A 19,484-nucleotide genomic window follows, 5' to 3' on the forward strand; every position below is an offset into this window, starting at 1 on the left:
AACACCTTATTAAGTATAAGCAATGCTTTTAAGATGGCCTGCAGAAATAAATAGGATGTCTACAATACACATAAAGGTACTGTTAATAAGAAAGACGAAATGTTGGCATGAAAAACCTACCTTAGGAGAGGAAGAGAGCTCCCTCGATGCAGGAATAGCTGACACGTTCTCACCCATGCCGGTCTCTGTCTTTGGCAAGAGGTTTGGTGGTTCAGGAGCCTTTCTTTTCACCTTCTTTTCTGCTTCTTGTGGCGGAGCAACTTTAATTAAAGCAGGGCTTGATTTTGGTTCATAAAACGGATTTGATCTAATTAAAAGAAGGGAAACATATTTCTTTGCTGTCTCCTTGGAATTAAAACCAAAAATAAGACCTGTTCAGTCAATGACTAAAATACTTCTATTATCCCACATAAATACATGTTTTGCTTTTATATCCTTTTAGATACTGCTTTTTCATGATCGAAAAGTGAGTTACAACAGTTAGAACTGCATTAGGTCAGAATTACTGTAAATGTTATAAAATCCTGTAACTTACTGAAATTCTATCAGTTGCTGAAAAGGCACTCTTCAGTTATACTTCACTATCTATCAAAGGGTGATCTGATTTACAGACAAGATTAATACCGAGAAATCTGAGACAAGTTTCTGGCTGTTTAATATTCTAACAGAACGAAGAATCCGTCGCTGGAACAGACTGCGGAACCGGGCCACTTCACGTGCGGCCTCAGGGGCCTGGCTCTCGCTGCCAGGCCAAAAGCCGGGCCTCCACGGCACGCAACCCACACGGGGTATTTTAAGCTCTGCAGCGTACGGGCACCACACCAGTTCAAGAACACTCTTTGGATAAGAGAATTGCATAAGAAAACCACAGCTGACTTGAGTATACCTCTCTACAGACACCAACAGCCATCATCCCTCTCTTTTGAAAGTGCTTCTATAACTAAAGCCCATTCAAGGAACACAGTAAACATCTTCCACCACGTGGACGCAGTCCAAAGAATTTTTCTTCTTAACTCTGGCGTTCATGTTCCAACTCCGCATTTGTTCCACCCTAAGTAAAATGCTTCCACAGCACTTCCAAGTTTCATCTATTTGTCTGATACATCAAATATTCAATCAATAGTACATTAAATAATGGCTTCTACCTCATGCTTCGAAAGCCAGCAAATTCGTACCCCACTAAGGATGCTTATGGGAACCTTCTCTCACTGAATTATTTTATTCATAATCTTTGCTTTTCATATTTTGCAATCCCAAACTGGACGGTTAATTACAAAACTGACATGTTAATTAATTCATTTCTAGTCCATACCTTCCCTGCAAGATATATTTATCATATATCTCAAACTATGTTTATGTAACCAAGTCACTGCAATTCCCAAAGAGCTATCTGCATACAGTTATATAAAGCACAACTAATCATGACAAATAACCTCAGTCCTTTGACTTCAACTCTGGATGGAAACCACAGTGCATACAGCATTAGAGAAGAGCCTACGTAGCTGGACTCATTTACAAATTTCCTCTCAGGTTAAGAGTCATGAGCTACTACACACTGTTTTTAAAGAACTACAACAGCAAAACTTGGGCACAAGCAAAAAAACAACTATTCATCCAGCTGACCTTCACACAGCACCAATTTTCTCTCAGCTTTGTGTACTTTTAGTATGAAAACATGTCTTTCAGTCTTATGGACTGATTTTATAATTTATTTTAATGCGGTTTACCGTCGTCCTCTTTCCACCAAGAAAAAGCACACAACTAATAACCCACAATGCAGAAAATAAGTCTACTTCTGAAAGGCAAAGTTTACTGAAGCATGTAAGCGAAGACAGGGCTTCAAACCTCCAGACCTTTTGGAGAATGTGCTGCAGCTTGTTACAGAGAGAGAGATCTAAATCCAGATACCGAAGCGAAAGGAAAGACTAGCACTAAAATAACTCATCTGCTGACTGAAGGCAACTTTCACGTGTTCCCACTTTGCTGCCCATCAAGCACAAAGCCACCACTGCAATCAAAACTAAAGGCAACATCAAAATAACAAGTTAAATAGAAACGGATGGGTGTTTTCCACGGGAGGCAGTAGCAAAAGGAGGGTATTCAGGCTGGAGTGGAGAATGCACCTAGCTGTCAGTAGCTCTAATTTAGCTGACAGCCCAGCTCAGCTGTCTTCAGACACCAGAAAGTTCAAAGGGAGGTGAAAATGAAGATAAAAGAAATAAAGGCTGAAGAATAATGTGTTCTACAGGAGAGCACAAGGTTTTCTTTAGTTCAACAAGTTAGCCTTCTGAACAGCCAACAGCCACAGCATGTTTGGCAGGCAAGTAATTTACCTCTGTGTACTTGGAATTAGAAAGGTGTATTTGTAAGGTGTTAAAATGAATCTGGTGCAAGAAAAAACAACACCTTATCAATGAGAGCAAAAAAGTTTGGAAGAACCATATTTTGAATTTTTATGCTCCAGAATGGTCTGCGCTGTGTGCATGATCTTGAAGAACAGTACTCTAGTGCAGGCACCAGAAGGAAGTGCTACGAGGAGACAACTGACTGCCTTTTCTCCTGAAGAACTTACTTGAAAGCCAGCCTAAACCCTCACGTTTTGCTCATAGTATGGGCAGAACACACACACACGCACACGCACGTTACTCTCCGCCTTCCCCTCTGCACCACTTTTAATTGGTCTTATAAATATCGAGGAAGATTATTGAAAAATTAAGTTTAATTTTTAAAAAATTTAATTAAGAAAACTCCAAAAGAGTTCTTGCCCAAAGAGGCTTACATTTTAAAGGCAGGGGGTTCTGCTGATACATGTAGCAGAGTTTCATCCAAAAGCTTCCACATGGCTATACAAGCAACTAAGCATGGGAAAAGCCTGGCTGAAAAAAGCCTTAGCTGAAAAATACTAAAGCACTTTTCTCTGAGGTCAACTCCCATACTTTTTGCTTATGTGAAGTTACTTAATTGATTCATACAACACAATCTGCCCAAAGAGATATTCGACTCTGTCCACCACAAAATTAAAAAAACCCCAAACCTGACAAACTACCTGGTATTAAGCTGCCACTGGCATTGTGGTGGCTTGTGGCTTCTTGTGCAACAGGCAGCTCCAATAGATGGCAACTCGATAGTCTTCCAACCAGACAGCATTATCCTAAGCCATGCATTGATTAACTAGATAAGAAGCCACAGAGCCAAACAGTATCTGAAAGCAAGTTTTATTCTGACCAATTTGAAAATTATTTTTATCAGAGTTACTGGTTAACTAGAAAAATAAAATACATAAAAATCAACATTTTATTGAGGAGGAAATCCAAAGCTGTCAGTGTGGCTGGGTTAAAAGATCAGGCATTACCAATCAGAAGTACTAAGGCTGAAAGCATTATACTTTAAGTAGTTGTGAGCTATGCCATTTTCAAATAATTAAACTTAACGTAGCAAGTTGTGCTCTCCTTTATTACCAGGTAGCCACCTACCATTTTGATTTTAATGTAGAAAATTAAAAAAGGCAAAAGCAGAATGTTACACTAAGATGCAAATGCCCAAAGGAAGAAAAGGAAAATGTGTTCCTGTTCTCTACTAGGTATGGGAATTTAGCCAGAGGAAGTATGTTTTGAGAGTGTAGCTTTACAGCAGAATGTATGTACTGGTTCACTTAAGTCCCTCTGCACCATGCAATGCCTCATTATGCTTACGCTTGTGACGACACTTTGCTTACGCGTGTTGTGAAATCCTACATTATCTTCACAACCATGAGTGAAATATGTTTCAATTAAGCCAATTACCCAAGGTAAATCTTTCACAGAGGCGCAGTAAGGGTAAGTACCTTTTCCAAGATTACAATGAGAGTCTGTTACAAAACTGGAGTCAGAGTTCAGCTCTTGGGGCACTTTGAGTAAGCTCCGAGTCCAGGATCAGACCTAGGGATCTGCCAGAGTAGAGTGGGACAAGGGTCCTGATGCTAACTGATGTGCCCATGTTCCCACGACACATCATCATGCTTTACACAAAATAGGAGAGGAAAATGCCGAGTGGTGCATTAAGTGAACTCCGATGAAACATTTAAGACACAGCGATAAAAACACAATGTATTTCCTGAGCGACAGCGAGTGTCTTTCAGGAGTCTTCTATTTCTCATGCCCTCCATCTATCAGGTTCAAAAGCACTCCTGGGGAGAGCACTGGACCAGCAGTAGTCAAAAATGATTAAAAACTACCCAAAACAAAACAAAAAATAATCAAAAGACAAGATGCTAGGAGAGAGGTTGAAAATAATATGCAAAGTTTTCTAATGCCGTGATATGACTCAGTTGTTCAGCCTTGTCTTGAATAAACTGCTCAGGCCAAGTCAACACATCTTAATATAGATACACAGCAGAAGAAATAACAGGGTCCAGAGACGTGCGGTGAAAATGATTAGAGAGATGAAGAGACTTCTGTATGAAGAGAGATTGAAAAAGTTAGCACCATTTAGACAAGCGACAAGTAATGGTGAACATGCTAGAGATACACAACACACCAACTGTTTATGGCAGATAAATCCAACACTACTAATTGTTGTTTTGATAAGCCAGCAGAAGAGATAGCGTATGGGATTGGAAAGGTAACTTACTTACAATCAATAAAAGGAAACACATTTCATATAAGATCTTGGTTTTTTGGGGAACTGTCTGCCACAAATTGACACTGAAGCCTAGACTTCAACAGGATGTAGAGGAAAATTAGCCACTTACGTAGATAATAAAAGCATCAATATTCACATTAGGTAAGAAACAATACACATCTGGACATAAACCCTCATGATTCAGGGCGCACAAACACTACCAGCTGGCACTGCCTAGGAAAATCTTTCCTTTGGTGCTCACTGTACCGTACCTTAGCAGAATTTGAAAATTAATGACATGAGGTAAGGCATAATAATGCTTGTAGGTGTGAGTTAGTAACACAAGTCCTGTGTTCCTAGACTGGAGTTTTATTATTACACTTACTTTTCCAGAGCATTTCAATATAAAGACTCAAAGGTTCTCCTTGCCACAGTCCTACCCAATACGTTTAACAAATGGTCTCCACGTCTTTTTCAATGACATGGTGCTCCTGTAACCTGGGAGGAAAACGTGAGCAGGGAGCTACTTTGGGGGTCAGGACATAAAAAGCTCATGTTAAAGACACAAAAAACTACTTTACAGTGCTTTTTGACTTATCCTTCCATCTTTGTATGGGACATTGTTTTTATAAGGAAAGTACAGATCAGATTTATGTTCAAGGAGAATCTACCTATGGGGAGTTTATTTTTATCCTTGGGCAGGGGGCAGGAGGAATAAAGAAAATGGGGTCATTAAAATACGGCAGCTGTTGTAAACAAAGGGCTAGAGAAATCTACAGTCCAGTACACAGAAAAAACAAGGCTGCCTGTTACAACACTGCTGCAAGCTCATTTGGCACAGGGTGGAAATGTGAGTTTGAATATAAAAGATAAAATTCTTCACTTGCCCATCCATGTAGATTTTGCTCTTTCTGCTCTTCTCCTCAGTCTTTGCTGTCCTCTATACCCATATCTTTGTGGGTGTAAAGCATACATATTTTTTCTCCCTGCGGACTTTGGTGATCAGTGAATGATCAGGGATGCCTGGTGTGACCGTCCCCAGTGTGATCACACTGAGCTCTGAAGACACAGCAGCCAATGCTATTTGTTCAGGCACTGCCCTGATGAATGGAGCTGGCAGAGGCATCAGTCCCCAGTGCCCTTTCCCCCCCCACCCCGAGCAAACAACAAATCATCCACGGCCACAGAGCTTTAAAAGGAAAAAAAAAACCCTGAAGGGTCCTCTATACATTTCTATTAGAGCACAAGGGAATCCTTCAATTCCTAGAACATAGCTATAAACGGAGGAAACAAAGATGATGATAAGACACCTGTATCAATACTGAATACGAAAGCAATGCAAATGTCATGCCATGATAAATCTCATTAAAAAATAATGTAAATCTAAATGTTAATTACAGTTGTTGTCTGTAAAACTGCTTGCATGTAATCACCATAAACTGTCTCTCGAGTAGTGTGGTTGGTGACTAATGGCCACAAACAAGGAGTAAGTATATACCTTCAAACCTCCCAAGCTGCACAGCTGTTGCAAAAAGCTCTCACTCCTTGTCAGGTTTCTATACAATAATATAAGGCAGTCAGTGTGAGTTTATAGAAGTTTTGTGTGTGGTTATGATAAAAGAAACAACTGAGAAAGTGCATATGGTGTTATCTTTCCCATACAGAGATTCAGTGTTATGAGATGCTCAAAAACGTGCTCTACAGGTTGCGAAACGCTTTTCCTTTTTACATATTGCACCAATATTAAACAAACTCTCCATCATAATGGACAAAACCCATTATTTTACATGCTAAAAATAACGGCCAAAAGGACAGGAAGGACCGAGCTCTGCCGCTCCTTACTTTTTGACTCATTTGCGATTGCCAGGGGACGAAGTGCCAAAAACGCACATGGACTTGTTCCCTATCAAGTAATTTACTATCAATGAGGCAAAGAAAAGTTTCCTAACTGATCACATTCAGCTGAAGAGCATGACTTGGGGGTATGGCACTTCCTGCTGCTGAGCTGCCTAAGGAGGTGATTATGGATCATCATGATTAGACCCAATACACCTCAAGATTAAGCCAGGGATCCCAGTAATGCTCCCAAAGCTGCTCAAAGATGAAGAATCATACTTACTCATCTAGCTCTTCCTCTTCAGCTTTAGAGGTATCTGCATAGAGGTATTTGCTCATATCCACTGGTCTGACGTTTTTCCTTTTTGCAGGTTGTGGAGGAGAATCTCTTACAGTTATAAATGTTTCAGGCTCAGGATCTGGCTCATCAAATGGGTTCAAGTACTCTGGGGCATCTTCATCCTTGAAGGGATTGTAATTGTCAGCGTAGAAACTTTCTTCAGGCTTTGAAGATGAAGCTATTTCAGTGTCCGGTTCTACCAAATAACAAGAAAATATTGAAAATATTTAACAGAAAAAATTTGAGACCATTTATCAGATCTTTATATTTTGAAGGCTTATGAAAAGGTCTGCTTCTTAACTCTCAATACATAAAGTCCTATCCTCAGATGAATTTTCACGCTTTATTTATTTACAGAGTAACCTTGTTTATTCGAAAATAGGTCTTTCAGAAGGTCATTTCATCTAGAGTATATTGAATAGGTTTCATTTTCTCCTTGCTAAAGCTCTTTCAACCTGATTAGTTATTAGTTCTCATTTGTCATATAAATGGTATCGCAACAGATTTTAAAACATTTTCCCAAGCTATTAGCCAATTTGTATCCTAACAAAATGTTCTTAATTATTTATTTGAGTTTTTAATAAAGAAAAATATATCCTGTATTTTCTAATAAAATTACTTTTACTGGATATTAAAAATGGTGACAGTAAGTAGGTGGTCTTTTCATTTCTTAAATGAACTGAACTAAAAAACCAGTTACTGGGTATGACCAGTAATTACATTTCAAAACATACATATTTTCACTGCTAACTGCTCCTGTTAACAATACATAGTTTCACAGTAAAAATGAATTTAAATTAACCCTAAAGAGGCAGATAATCAAATTACTTATCCATTATTTGGGCTGTACAACAAGAAGTTATTAGCAACCTGAGCTGCATGCAGTTCTTTAGAGTAACAGCCACCACCGAAAGAACATTACACAAAAGTGAATGGCTGCTGGATATCGAAGAATACAAATGCCCATACAGCAATACATCATTTCTTACAAAGACACTTAGTAATGTTAATCTTACTCTTGCTGCAGCATCAAATGATCAGAAGCTCAGTTCGAGATTGGATTTGATGTACTTTCAAAATCAATGCAAATAGGAAATTCAGCGTAATGTCATTAAAACCTCAATTTCCATAACCAGTCCCACATAATTCTTAACAAAATGTGCTTCTTCTTCAGATGTATGGTTCCTAAACTGAACAAAGCGCACACCTTTTAGCTTTAAAAGAAAAACTCTAGAAGCTATTCGTAGCAAGGCTCTCAAAAATCAAAAGATGGAGTTCCAACTGTGTTTGTCACTAAACAAATATTCAGGAAGACAAAACCACTAGTCACGCAACTAACACAGGGAAGGGGCAGCGTAAGGAACAGCGCTGTCATTACACGATTTTGGATGGATGATGTACTGAAGCTGGTAATCCTGGTCAATAGTTAGAAAATGTAAGTGTGCCCTATTCTGCCAGTAAACCTCCAGTTCACCCCGTCTCCAGCCCTACCTCAGGCAGTGTGACTGACTACCACCTACAGTCTGGACCAGAGCCACCCCAGCTGGACAGGAACATGGTCCCCTGCTGCCGGTGGCAGCTCCCCTATCTTGCACTGGAGTAGTCACTAGCCACTAGACCAGGGCAAAGGCTTGAGCAGGAAAGGCTTTAGTCCTTCTCAGAAAAAATGAAACCTACCAGGGACTGGAAAGATGTCATTTTAGGAAGAACCTCACGTTTCTAGTGCTCTTCTTCTTGGTTCTTCACATTTGAACCTCAAAGACTACGTTATCACATTGTTTTCTACACTATGTCTAAAGGTCTGTTTCTGAAGCAATGCATCATTCCTCTGTGGTCAGAAAGTAGAAAGCAAATGGGTTTGGCTGGAATAACAGAATAAATTAATCAAAATATTACTTAAGCCCAATGTGGACCCTCGGGAGATAATTCACTCATCTGAGACTGAGGGCGAGTTCAGCTGGTGAAACAAAATAAAATTGTACTTTGCCAGACAATATTGCAGGTTTTAACTAGCAGACAGGCTTGCAACTACACACGGTGCTTGTGCCTGTGGGATTTCCCTATGGTGATTATTCAGAAAATTACTTTTAAAAAATTCCTTTAATTCCAGGTGAGGTTTGCAGTTTATTTCCTCAGCAACCTGGTCCAACTCAGCATTGTAGAAGCAACATATACAGTACACATCTATCTCTTATGTAACTTGTAAGTTCTTATATTTAACTTCAATTTCAGAATGCAGCTAAGACTGTTGCAAGTCAAAAACCGGAGTAAAAAGGGAGACTGAGGAGAAGTGTAAACCAGACACTGCACTGAAATGGGATGAGACAAAGGTAAAGTGAGATCGCAAGAAGTTATTATGCTTAATGGTCAGTCTTCACACTATTAAAAAGTCTTCTAAAAATAACTAATTTATCAAATGTTTCTGACTAACTGTAAAACCCACAAATAATCGAGGTTGCAAGAGTAGTCTCAGCTAAACCTAAAGAAGTGGTTCTGTTACTGTTTAAATTGGTTAAGCCTCACCTGAATGTTATAAAGCAACGTTTCAGCTGTGTCTCAGGAGATGGACATAGAGACAAAACTACTCCAGGATAAATTAGGGTGTGTATTTGCAGTATGTCAGCTGTAGTGTATACATTCGCTCCTACCTCAGAGTAAATACAACACGCTTATCCCTTAATAAAAGGGAATAAACTACTGGGTACTTATCCTGGGAGAAAGGGTAGTTACTGCAGTAGGTGATGGGTATTAAGCTCACACCCTAGTCTGCGCGGTGATCTGTTCATAAGCCTGCATCCTTATAAGAAAGATGTTTCAGAGAAAGCCACAACAGAATAATATTGAAGGTCTACAGTTTAAGTGATAAGGGAAAAGAAATCATTCAAGGCACAAATTCTTAAAAACACAAATATGATCAAATCAAATTTGACAGTATTATAGATGAAATACATCAGAGTCCAACATTTTAAATGTATTTTTTCATGTATTTTAAGATAAAACCGGAAAAGAAGTTCTACATTGGCTTACTTAGAGCACGACAGTGTCCAGTGCAGGTGGTCATGGCAAGCAAAAGTTTTACCCTGCTTGCCCTGAGATGTCCTCAGTGTGGTTACCTGCCCCTTTACAGCCAAAGCTTATAAGCTGTGGTCAAACTGTTAATCTCTAAAATCAGGCGAGCCAAATCCCACCCTTACTGCATAGCTACGTGTGACTTGAAGCTCATGGTGGTCAGAATACTAGCCACACATTTAGTGATTTGATGAACCAGGCGAAGCAGAAACGCTTTTGAGAGCTGCCCTCAAAAGACAGTTTCATATAAAAAGCAGAAGTGACCTAATGAAATGCAGAAAAATGACTGCTGTATGTCTCGTTCAAATTGTACAACTCATTGATGACATTTTAACCAAAATTTTTGCTACTTATACTTTGCTCAAATCTTAAAATATTTTATCAAGAGAGTGCGCTACTACAAATACGTGCTTCTGCAACTGCATATGACAGATCAACTGCAACTGCACATGAATCTGTCAATAAATACACATTATCACATCTGAGCAAAACTTGCTGATAACTCACCAGCAATATTCAAACAAATGTTACTAGAAGTTATGTCAGTAATATTTCCTGAAATTAAAAACATTCAGGGAAACAATCTCTTGAAACTATACTGTACACTTCTTTTAATTCGCTTTTAACAGTCTCCTGGGAACAAGTTAAATGCTTGTTTAAGTCTGACAGATTTTAAGGGGCAATGCAAATGGTTTTTGCAATTCTTTCTATTTCAACACTACGGATCAAGTGCTGTAACCCTAATTAGGACAAAATTCTCCTGTTCATTAGCTCAACAGTAACTACAGGTTTGGCCTTACACACACAGTGTTGCAGATCAGCACTCAGAGACCTCTGGCTTACTATTAATTAAAAGATTTCACCAAATCCTACACACAGGGTAAAATAAAAAGAGCTTCTAAAAATATCATTTTCAAGACACTTTCACAGGCAGAATTTTGTAGGGGCTCAACCAGAACTCACTTGGCTGCTCATTCTCTCTCCTGTTGCCATCCAGGACACTATTTTTCCCCTCTCTGCTTCCTTCAGTGTCCCCACAGGAGGGAGAGTCCCCACGAGGGTCCCCACCCAGGCTATCTCCTATGGGGTCCCTGAAACCCTTTAGGACAGGTTCTTACGTCAAGTGTCAGTCATCACTTCATGAGCCTCTGTAACACCTTAAATTGCTGGGATGGTGACTCAACAACACTGCTCTTAAAGCCACAGGCACTGCCACCTTCTCTGCAACAAAGACACTCATATATTCTCAAGGACCTAATGACATTGGGAAGTACACTTGGGGAAGATGTATATGTAACAGCTTAAAAGGGGCTTATTTCCCTCTTCAAGCTGATGTTACACTAAGGAGTCGACACGTATTTCCCTGCTTCCCCCTAATTATTAAGCATGCCTGAAAACACCAGACTCCAGTCTCTACTGGAACTCATTTTTTTAATTGCAGTTCTCTACACTGATATAAAAAAAAAAAAGGGGGGAGGAAAAAGATGCTTGCAGTTTGGCACTCCAAGGGTCAAACACACAATAATTTTACATGGTTAAGTAATAAAGCCACAGGGGTAGGAGTGACAAGAGGAGATGTAGAAGTATTACTACAGCAGAAGCACCAGTGACTCCGGTGCCAGATTCTGGAAACATTACTTGCCCTGACTCCACTGAGAAAGGCTGCTCGTGATAGTAATCATTCTGGCACTACCCATCTGCACAATCAGCCTTCTAGTTCCCAGAGGATCTCCAAAAATCACCCTGCCCTTCAACCCACTTGCCTTTTGTAACACAAACATATTGTGACACATCTCTTAAAAAACAAACAAAACCCCCACCAAAACATTACACATAGCACTTTCCCCTTGGCAGGGGATGAAAGACCAAGCCACATGTGAAAGGTATTTAGTTATGCCATTTACCGCACTACTGGCAGGCACACGGTCACAACGGTGATGTGAGCAGTGTAACAAACAGTGCAGAATAAAAATGTAACTTCCCAGTACTTCTAGAAAGCATAATGATGAGCCTCCCTATAAGCCACTAATGATTTTCTATTACTTTTATTAATACTCACACCAGCAACACATCACACTTCACAAGAAATACAAGGAGAAGGGACAGAGTAATCATTTTCCTCTGCATTGGTTCTTGTACCGCTCTCCTTAGGACTATCCCAGAAGGATGCTGGGGTTTGGCACTGCGTTGTAGTACTGTTCTCATTTGCAGCGTACCACATGCTGCAAGGAGCTCAGAAGTCTCACACAAAGCAACGAAACCCATTGGTAAGGTAAATGCCGTTTTAAATGAAAGGGGGAGGCAGTGCCAGCAAATACTTATGCTCATGTCTCAGGTGTGTTGCAGGAAACTTGTATTGGTCATATGCAACTTCACAATTTGCATGCCCCACCTAATTAAAAAAACATCTGGAGCACTGAAAGCATGTTGTTGTTTTCTACTTGCATTTGCTGTATATGTTTACTTCCAAGTTAAAATATTCTGCACAAAAATTAACTGATTTTAGAGTTCTGTTGTGACGTGACTAAAAGACAATCCAAGAGGCAGCCCCCATATGATCACCTGTATTGTCTAGCATAAAGCTGTGGAGATACACCATTTCCAAGGGATTATTTTTGACTTCCCAGATTTCTAGTGTCTAGCTGACCTACTACGTACAAAGGGAATAAGCCTCAATTTGACATGCCAACCACAGAAACACAGCTGCAGATTTTTTTGAGGTGAGTTGTTCATACGCACATTTACTCCACTGTGCGTGTAAGATCACTTACGCCAAGGGCTTTTTAAACCACAGCAGCATCCACAGGCAGCTTGCCGATGACCTCTGCCACGCACCGCACCCACAGCGTGCACAGGGATGCTGGGAGCTCTCACACCTTTAGTTTCTCTCCACCCCGCATGCATTCCCAGGGTGAGCTGATTACAGGATTAGGAAGATAGAGGGAAAGTAGCTGGATTGTGAACAGGCACAAGAAATATCTGTCTAGGAAACAGGTATCTACTGGCAAGTAATCCTCCCTTCTCTTTGAGTGACTGTCAATACATACATATTCATACCCTGGGTGACTCTAAGCACTCTTTCACTAAGCACACAGGTTACAGGCTTGATAGGAATATCTCTGCCAAATGGCACATCATGCCTCCTAATGTCTTGTGGCAAAATACTCAGGGAAGGAAGCTCCAGATGGCTGCTCTGTACATCTTGGGGAAATTAAGTAACAAATTCTATGGAAAGACTCCGAACTTCCAAAAAGTCTAAATTCAAGAATTTGCTTGTCTAGATGAAAAGATAAAGCAGAGTAACATGTAGTAAATAGAAAAATACTTCATCCCTGCCCATATAAAAGGTTAATCACCTGATTTAAACACATCACAAGACAAGTGAAACAGATAATGAGACTCTTTCAGCCTGTAGAAGGAAGCCTGCCTTAAACTCCTGAACCTCTGTCATGTTCTCAGGCTCCTGGGGTGGCCACCGAAAAGGTCACATTCATGTAAAGAGGCAAATGCAAACAGGCAAGCGTAGTCTCAAGGAACTTTCTAAAAAGAGATGGCAGCAACAGAAGTTCCACTGAGGTCTCAAAGACACATCCTAACACGTGTGGGAATATACCTGTGGCCAGATGGGAAACAAATGGGGCAGCCTTTGGGGGGGGGGAGGGCAAGAGGGCGAGAACAGCTCCGGTGCTGCCTGGCTTCAACATGTAGTCCAAAACCAAGGGAAATCTCCCCAAAACAGTGAAGTCTAGGCACTCCCCATGTAGAGACACCGATCCAATTAACCACAGACATACACAGCAGATTCCTGCTGTTGCTGAAGACCAGAGCCGTCTTATACGATTTGTCTCAGCACTGGTTTTCCCCCCTCAACTTTCTGTGGAGGAAGACAACTGGCGGAAAGGCACAGGTCAAGAAGGCCTAGCAAGGGAAGAGGAACACAACCACTGCCCGTTACAGGGACAAGAAAGCTCTGGAGTGGAAGGGCCAGCGCTTAGAGGGGCCGGAGGTGACCAGAAGAATCCCTGGGGAGCCACTGATCAAAGTAGAAGCTTTAAAAATGCCACACCAGATGTCCCGCTCTTGGTCTGACTGCCTGAAACACCTCAGATTTTCCACTCGGTTCCGTGCTCCAGGAAGACACGCTGCCGTCACATGAACCTGAGAGAAGCTCCATCCCTCCCAAATAAAAAGCACCTTATGACACAGTAGGAAGAATCTAGCGACACCCTGTTTATCAAAATCACTGTCGTGTTGTTGTACGTTGACTGCTGCACGATGGTGACAGTGTGTGGGAGGACTGTTTGGTACACACACACCCAACAGCTCAGCACTGCTGTCCACAGCTATGCAGATGGGACTCCTCTGGGGACCAACAGCCTGAGCCCTGGGACTGTCCCAGTACACAGAACAGACCCAGAGGAACGGAGAAGTACCCATGACTGTAAATGATGATGGCAGTAAAGCCTAGGTGCCACCAAAGGGACCAGAAGTGACTGAAAAAACATGCCCCACATACCTCACAGGTCTTCTGGGAACATCAGCAGGCTGGTGTCTTGGCTGCAGGCTGCTCAGTGACCGTGACAGGTGTCAAGCTACTCTGGTGCTGTGAAACAACCCCAGTTTGCATCTCCCTGTCCCTGAGATGGGAAGGAACAGACTCTCGGCCCCTATATTCTGTGGCCAGAACACCTGCTGCTTTCTGCCAGAGCAGGTTCTCTCTGGAAAGGAAGGAAAAGCTGGGTTTGGAAGACAGCAGTTTAGGTAGGATGGGATTTGTACAGCTTTCTCTGGGGAGAAGGGAGCTCTTCCTTCTAGAGCAGACAAGGAAGAAAGGAATATATGCTGAGTCTTGTAGAGCAAGTTGTGTGCGGACGTGTGATGTGTGTGGATGAGAATAGGTAATTCTGCCTCCTTCCATGATCCTAAGGGAATTCACAGCCGAGGAACAGACAGGAAATGAAGCCAAAGATCCAGACACCAGAATGTAATCCATACGTATTGGTATCTAGAAAGCGGAAGCAACGCCCTTCTGCAGCTCTAGAAACACCTAGCGACTTTTTAGGAGGGAGAAGAGGCCTGGGATAGCGGTTTTATGGCTTCAACAGCCAAACAGAAGACAGTGAAGTGTCCCTGTTTCAGAAACACAGGCTATGAGACTCCACAGCCAACGTGCGACAGGACTTTGATTACCACCCACGTCAGCCTCTCTGGACACCCAAGGCAGAAAAGCTGTGTTGTGAGTCAGCGTTCAGCTTGTCCAGAGAAAGAGAGTAACCCCAGGTGGAAACCGCAGCTCAGAAATGCATCCTCATCAGCCCTGGCGATAGCAGTCCCATGGCTGTACCCTGGGCTGCTCCTGCTCAGTGTGCTGCGTCTCTATTGCCACCACAGACTGGCTCCTGCCATTTGGTCAAAGGTGGCAAACGCTCCTTGATAACTTCTGTGGGAAGAAAAGTCTTGGAGCTTTGAACAGAAGAAAAAAAACAGTATGGCTTCAACCTTCAGAATTAACTATCGATTGGCATTCTGAGCAGCTGCCAAGTCAGTCAGTCATACACCTTTTTTTTTTTTTTTTGATGACAGCAGAGGGAAGTCTGCATATCTGGACGTGGAGTTGGGGACAGCAGAGGTGCCTGCTGTCTTGGTGCTCCTTTCTGGCCTTATGGATGTAGTCTTATCAGATTAAAAACTTAGAGGGGCTGTATTTCTCACTCAAACAGAACAAGAACGGGCATGTTGGTCTGGAAAGGAGATTAACATCTGCCACGTGGTGCAAGGCACAATGCCAGATGGCTTAACTGAGGAAGCCATAAAAGCAAAAAAAAAAAAAAGAAGAATGAAAGAGATAAAATTAAATTATAATAATGAAGATTAGTGCTAACCAAGAATAGCTGTGATGCAGTGATGGAAATTCTGATATAAAACAGCATCCACATGGAACGCTTGTATTTACTATTCGCTACAAGAGGCACCAGACAGTATGTGTTGCTCATTTATACCACAGGAGGTGAGTAATAGTAACACACCTGATAGGTCTCAAAGTCTGGTTCAATTCTTAGCTGGTAGCCCCCGGTGGCAAATACACATAAGCATGTGACTCAAAGGATAAATCCATTTTCCAGTGGCAACCGGATTACTGCTACGGCTACCTCAGTACTGCACGCAACAAGTGTACTTAATGAAAACAACATTTTCATTTGTGGCCCTGCAAAAAAAAAAAATCAAGTTTCATTAAGCATCTGCAATTAGCAATTAATTATGTGAAACAAATCTATTACCTTCCACATCAGGGTCTCCAAATGGATTTAATTCTGTTGTGTCTGGATCACCAAAAGGGTTCGTACTAGAGTTGGCCAGGTCTTGCTCCTCTTCATCCAGAAAATTAAGTTTATTGATAAGCTCTACAAACAAGTTGGAATATTGTTTTAATATAGATATAAACTGTTCATCTAACACATTTCAAGCTCAAAAACCCCTGTTACCAACAGTCCCTTGAAACACTGCACCAGAGTATGGCACGAACTGCACAGCTAAGCTAATGCACTTCGGTAAGTACACCAACAAAGGAGGAAAAAAAAAGTGAAATGAATGAAATTTCTATTCATTGATTAGAATATCACATAACAGAAATGACTACTAAGACAACCTTCTATTATCTTCACTAAATAAATGTTGCAGACATCTCTATCAAGCTTAACACAGTGATTTCTTTTTGATTGTTCACATACATGTTATCTACTGGCAAGAAATTTTAATTTTTGGATGTAACATGCACACAAAATCAGAGAGGAGACATTTTAGAAAGGTCAGGTATTACTGACTGCACAACTAGGGGCTTGGGGTCTGGCGGTGGTTTGGGGTTTTTTTGGGTAATTTTTTTTTCTTTCTTGTTCATTATCAGATGACAACAGAGCTGTAGAGGAGATAGGCTCTTTCTCTATCATGTTGTTACCTGTTGGATGCACTACAAATTACTGAGAGTCATGCTGGGTGGAAGCACAGAGATAAAACTGACAGCTGAATACAAGCAGGAGTCAAAAGGTAACGGGTCACAGTAAATACAGACAATCAGAAACAGAAAGAAAGGAGGAAAGCTCATAGACCTTCAGAGGAACTGGCTGATTTAGCTGAAGGCATATTTGCTCGCTTTATGCGGTCATCTTGATCTTCATCTAAGCTGCTCAGAGCATTCAACTGGTTTACAATTTCTGTAAATAGAAGCCAGTCAAGACAAACGTAAGGCAAGGGCATTTAATGAAACAGAAGTGGAAACTGTTACTAGAAAGAGAGCCAGCGAGGAAGAGACAGGGTAAAAGAGAAGACGGAGTTAATTAAAAGAATACATTTAGAACAAGTCCTTACAACGATATACCTACAGCAAAGCACCTGTGTAGGTGCTTCAGTGATAATTTAACAAGAAATCCAGTTAACAGACAAACAAAACCTTGCCGGATTCCTGGTGTCAGCAACAGTAATTAGTTTTATGAGGATGAGTATGCACATCAGATCAAAACTTAGGTGTACTAGATACAATTTAGAGACTTTTCCTGCTCATGAGGAAAACCTGAATTTTAAACCATTGTCAATTAACACAAAACAGCCCCAGAATAACTCACCTCTCTCTCAAAACCTTAAAGCTACAGAAAACTAATGCATACATATGTATTTTATATATTGTATTTATTTATTTATACACACACATTCTGATTATTTAACATTTACACTCAGTCACCACTACATTCTGACCTACAAGCTGAATTTATTTAATAGTTCTAAAAGATATGATCAGTATTGTGCTATGAGAATGCATACTGAATGTATGTATTGGTTGAATTTGCCACTGACATGCTATGTAAGTAATACCTTACTGTTTGGTAAAATCCTATTTCACCTGCTATCCACAGCGGAGAGCTCTGAACTGCCATGAACTAATAATTTTTAAAATCTATTAATGTTTAATTCTAGCCAAGACATTGACGCCCCCATAATTCTGGAAGGAAAGCAAGAAACAAAAACCAACTAGGTCTTAGTGTCTTCTGGCCCAAGGGGAAAAATTCCTCTCTGATCCTCCCCCTTAAGTAGTCCCATCCACAGCATTGGACAAATAAATTCCTGTAGTAATGGGGATTGAGCCTGGGGCATCTCTGAAAGGCCTCATGCATAGCTTACTGTGGGGAGTCTCCCTCATCCTTCCAGCTGACAAACAGGCAGGAGAAGCCTGTGCAGGAGAGATGATCCTGCTTGTTGAACATCATTGCCCCTCTGACAGGTTTTTTCATCTCCCGTCTCTTCCCAATGAAATAAATGGATGATGTCTTCTGGTGTCATCAGTGAAGCTAAAGCCACTTAGATGCCTTTACTGCACACTTCTCATGCCAATCATTCTTGGATTTCCTTCAAACTTCAATTCCTTGTGTACACAAGAGGTTACTTCCTAACGCTTTCAGTTCGCTGCTGTCCTGAACTTGACTTTTTCCTCATGTGGCTTTTGTTTGGGAAAGTGAGTGTTTGTCGCTGGCTCTCATAGACTTTGTTCTATGCACTAGTTACAAGCAGCAAGATGCCTGACTGAGCTGAAAATTCAGTAGCGCTGTGATTGTCCCAACTGCTGGTGCCCACAGACAACCTGAACTTCCTAGCAAGGGGGAATCGTGCTTTTAAATCACCCAGCAACACCTTCACCAGTCAACACACTGGCACAACTCTTCATTTCATGCCTTCACAGACAGGATAAAGAACCTGAAGCCAAAAGCAGAGTCCAGAACCTGAAAATATTTCAGTCATATGGGTAAAAACTTTTTTCCCAAATTTAAACTGCTTTGCAAAGATATGCCAATCTGCAAATTACCGAGTGAAATGATCTATTCTGCCAATATCTATTGGACATAACCTATTGTGACAATGACAAAGCCACGGCAGAATTCCTCTTAAGCACACCTCCTTAACTGTTCTTGACCTTAAAGCAAAAATCTGCTTAGATGGGATTATGTTTATATCTACACAAAGTTGATTCCACCATCCTAATTTCCTTATTTTTAGCTCCAACAAAACAAGAGCAGTGTCCTAAACAGTAACACCAAAACTGCCCCAAAACTCCTAACTTTCTCGGTATGCAACGCCATGTACACCTTAGAGATCAGGACAATGCAATACTATCTTCTGGGAATTTTTAAGAGTCAAGATACACAATGGAAAATACTTTGCTATACTCAAATAAAACAGAGCTGACCTTATAAAATACTAGTGCAAACGAATTACTAGTTTAAACCAGGCTGAGATGCTGACATGATTTACAATTTATTATGCCAGCATATGGAAAAAAAAAAACCCAAAACAATTACTATTCAGTTTTTATTGTCAGAAAATAACAAATTAAGTTCAGAGCTTTAAAAAGAGGGAATTCTTTGATGTGGTCTGAATCACCTGGTCCCATCTGCCAACCTAAACATCCATATGCACTACAATGTTTCTCATTACAATATTAAATGGTTTATGTCATATTTTGGAGTGTAGAAATGGTAGGTTAGAGATTTACGTCCTATATTATCTTTTATAAATCTCATTATCTACAAACATATATTAGCTTGTTCTACAAGTATGTCACATAAATCACTGGTTCAGGGTTTGGAGGCGGGTGTGT

At 40.8% G+C, this 19,484-nt stretch overlaps 1 protein-coding gene across 9 annotated transcripts in view; it reads right to left on the reverse strand.

Annotated features, from left to right (window-relative positions):
- The window catches only part of EHBP1 (EH domain binding protein 1), a 226,527-nt gene that overhangs the window by 112,011 nt on the left and 95,032 nt on the right, over positions 1-19,484 (reverse strand). For 8 of the 9 annotated variants that reach the window (XM_080389553.1, XM_080389552.1, XM_080389551.1 and 5 more), the window contains exons 8-10: positions 16,123-16,245; positions 6,719-6,971; positions 121-307 (exon numbers count right to left, since the gene is read on the reverse strand). In XM_080389553.1, coding sequence (XP_080245679.1) covers positions 121-307; positions 6,719-6,971; positions 16,123-16,245 — 563 coding nt within the window. Of the gene's footprint in view, positions 1-120; positions 308-6,718; positions 6,972-16,122; positions 16,246-16,947; positions 17,053-19,484 lie in introns of all 9 variants that reach the window. The other variant, XM_080389559.1, reaches the window with a different exon arrangement.

This window comes from Falco punctatus, assembly GCF_963210335.1.
Source record: "Falco punctatus genome assembly, chromosome: 5".
NCBI classification, from domain to species: Eukaryota; Metazoa; Chordata; class Aves; order Falconiformes; family Falconidae; genus Falco; species Falco punctatus.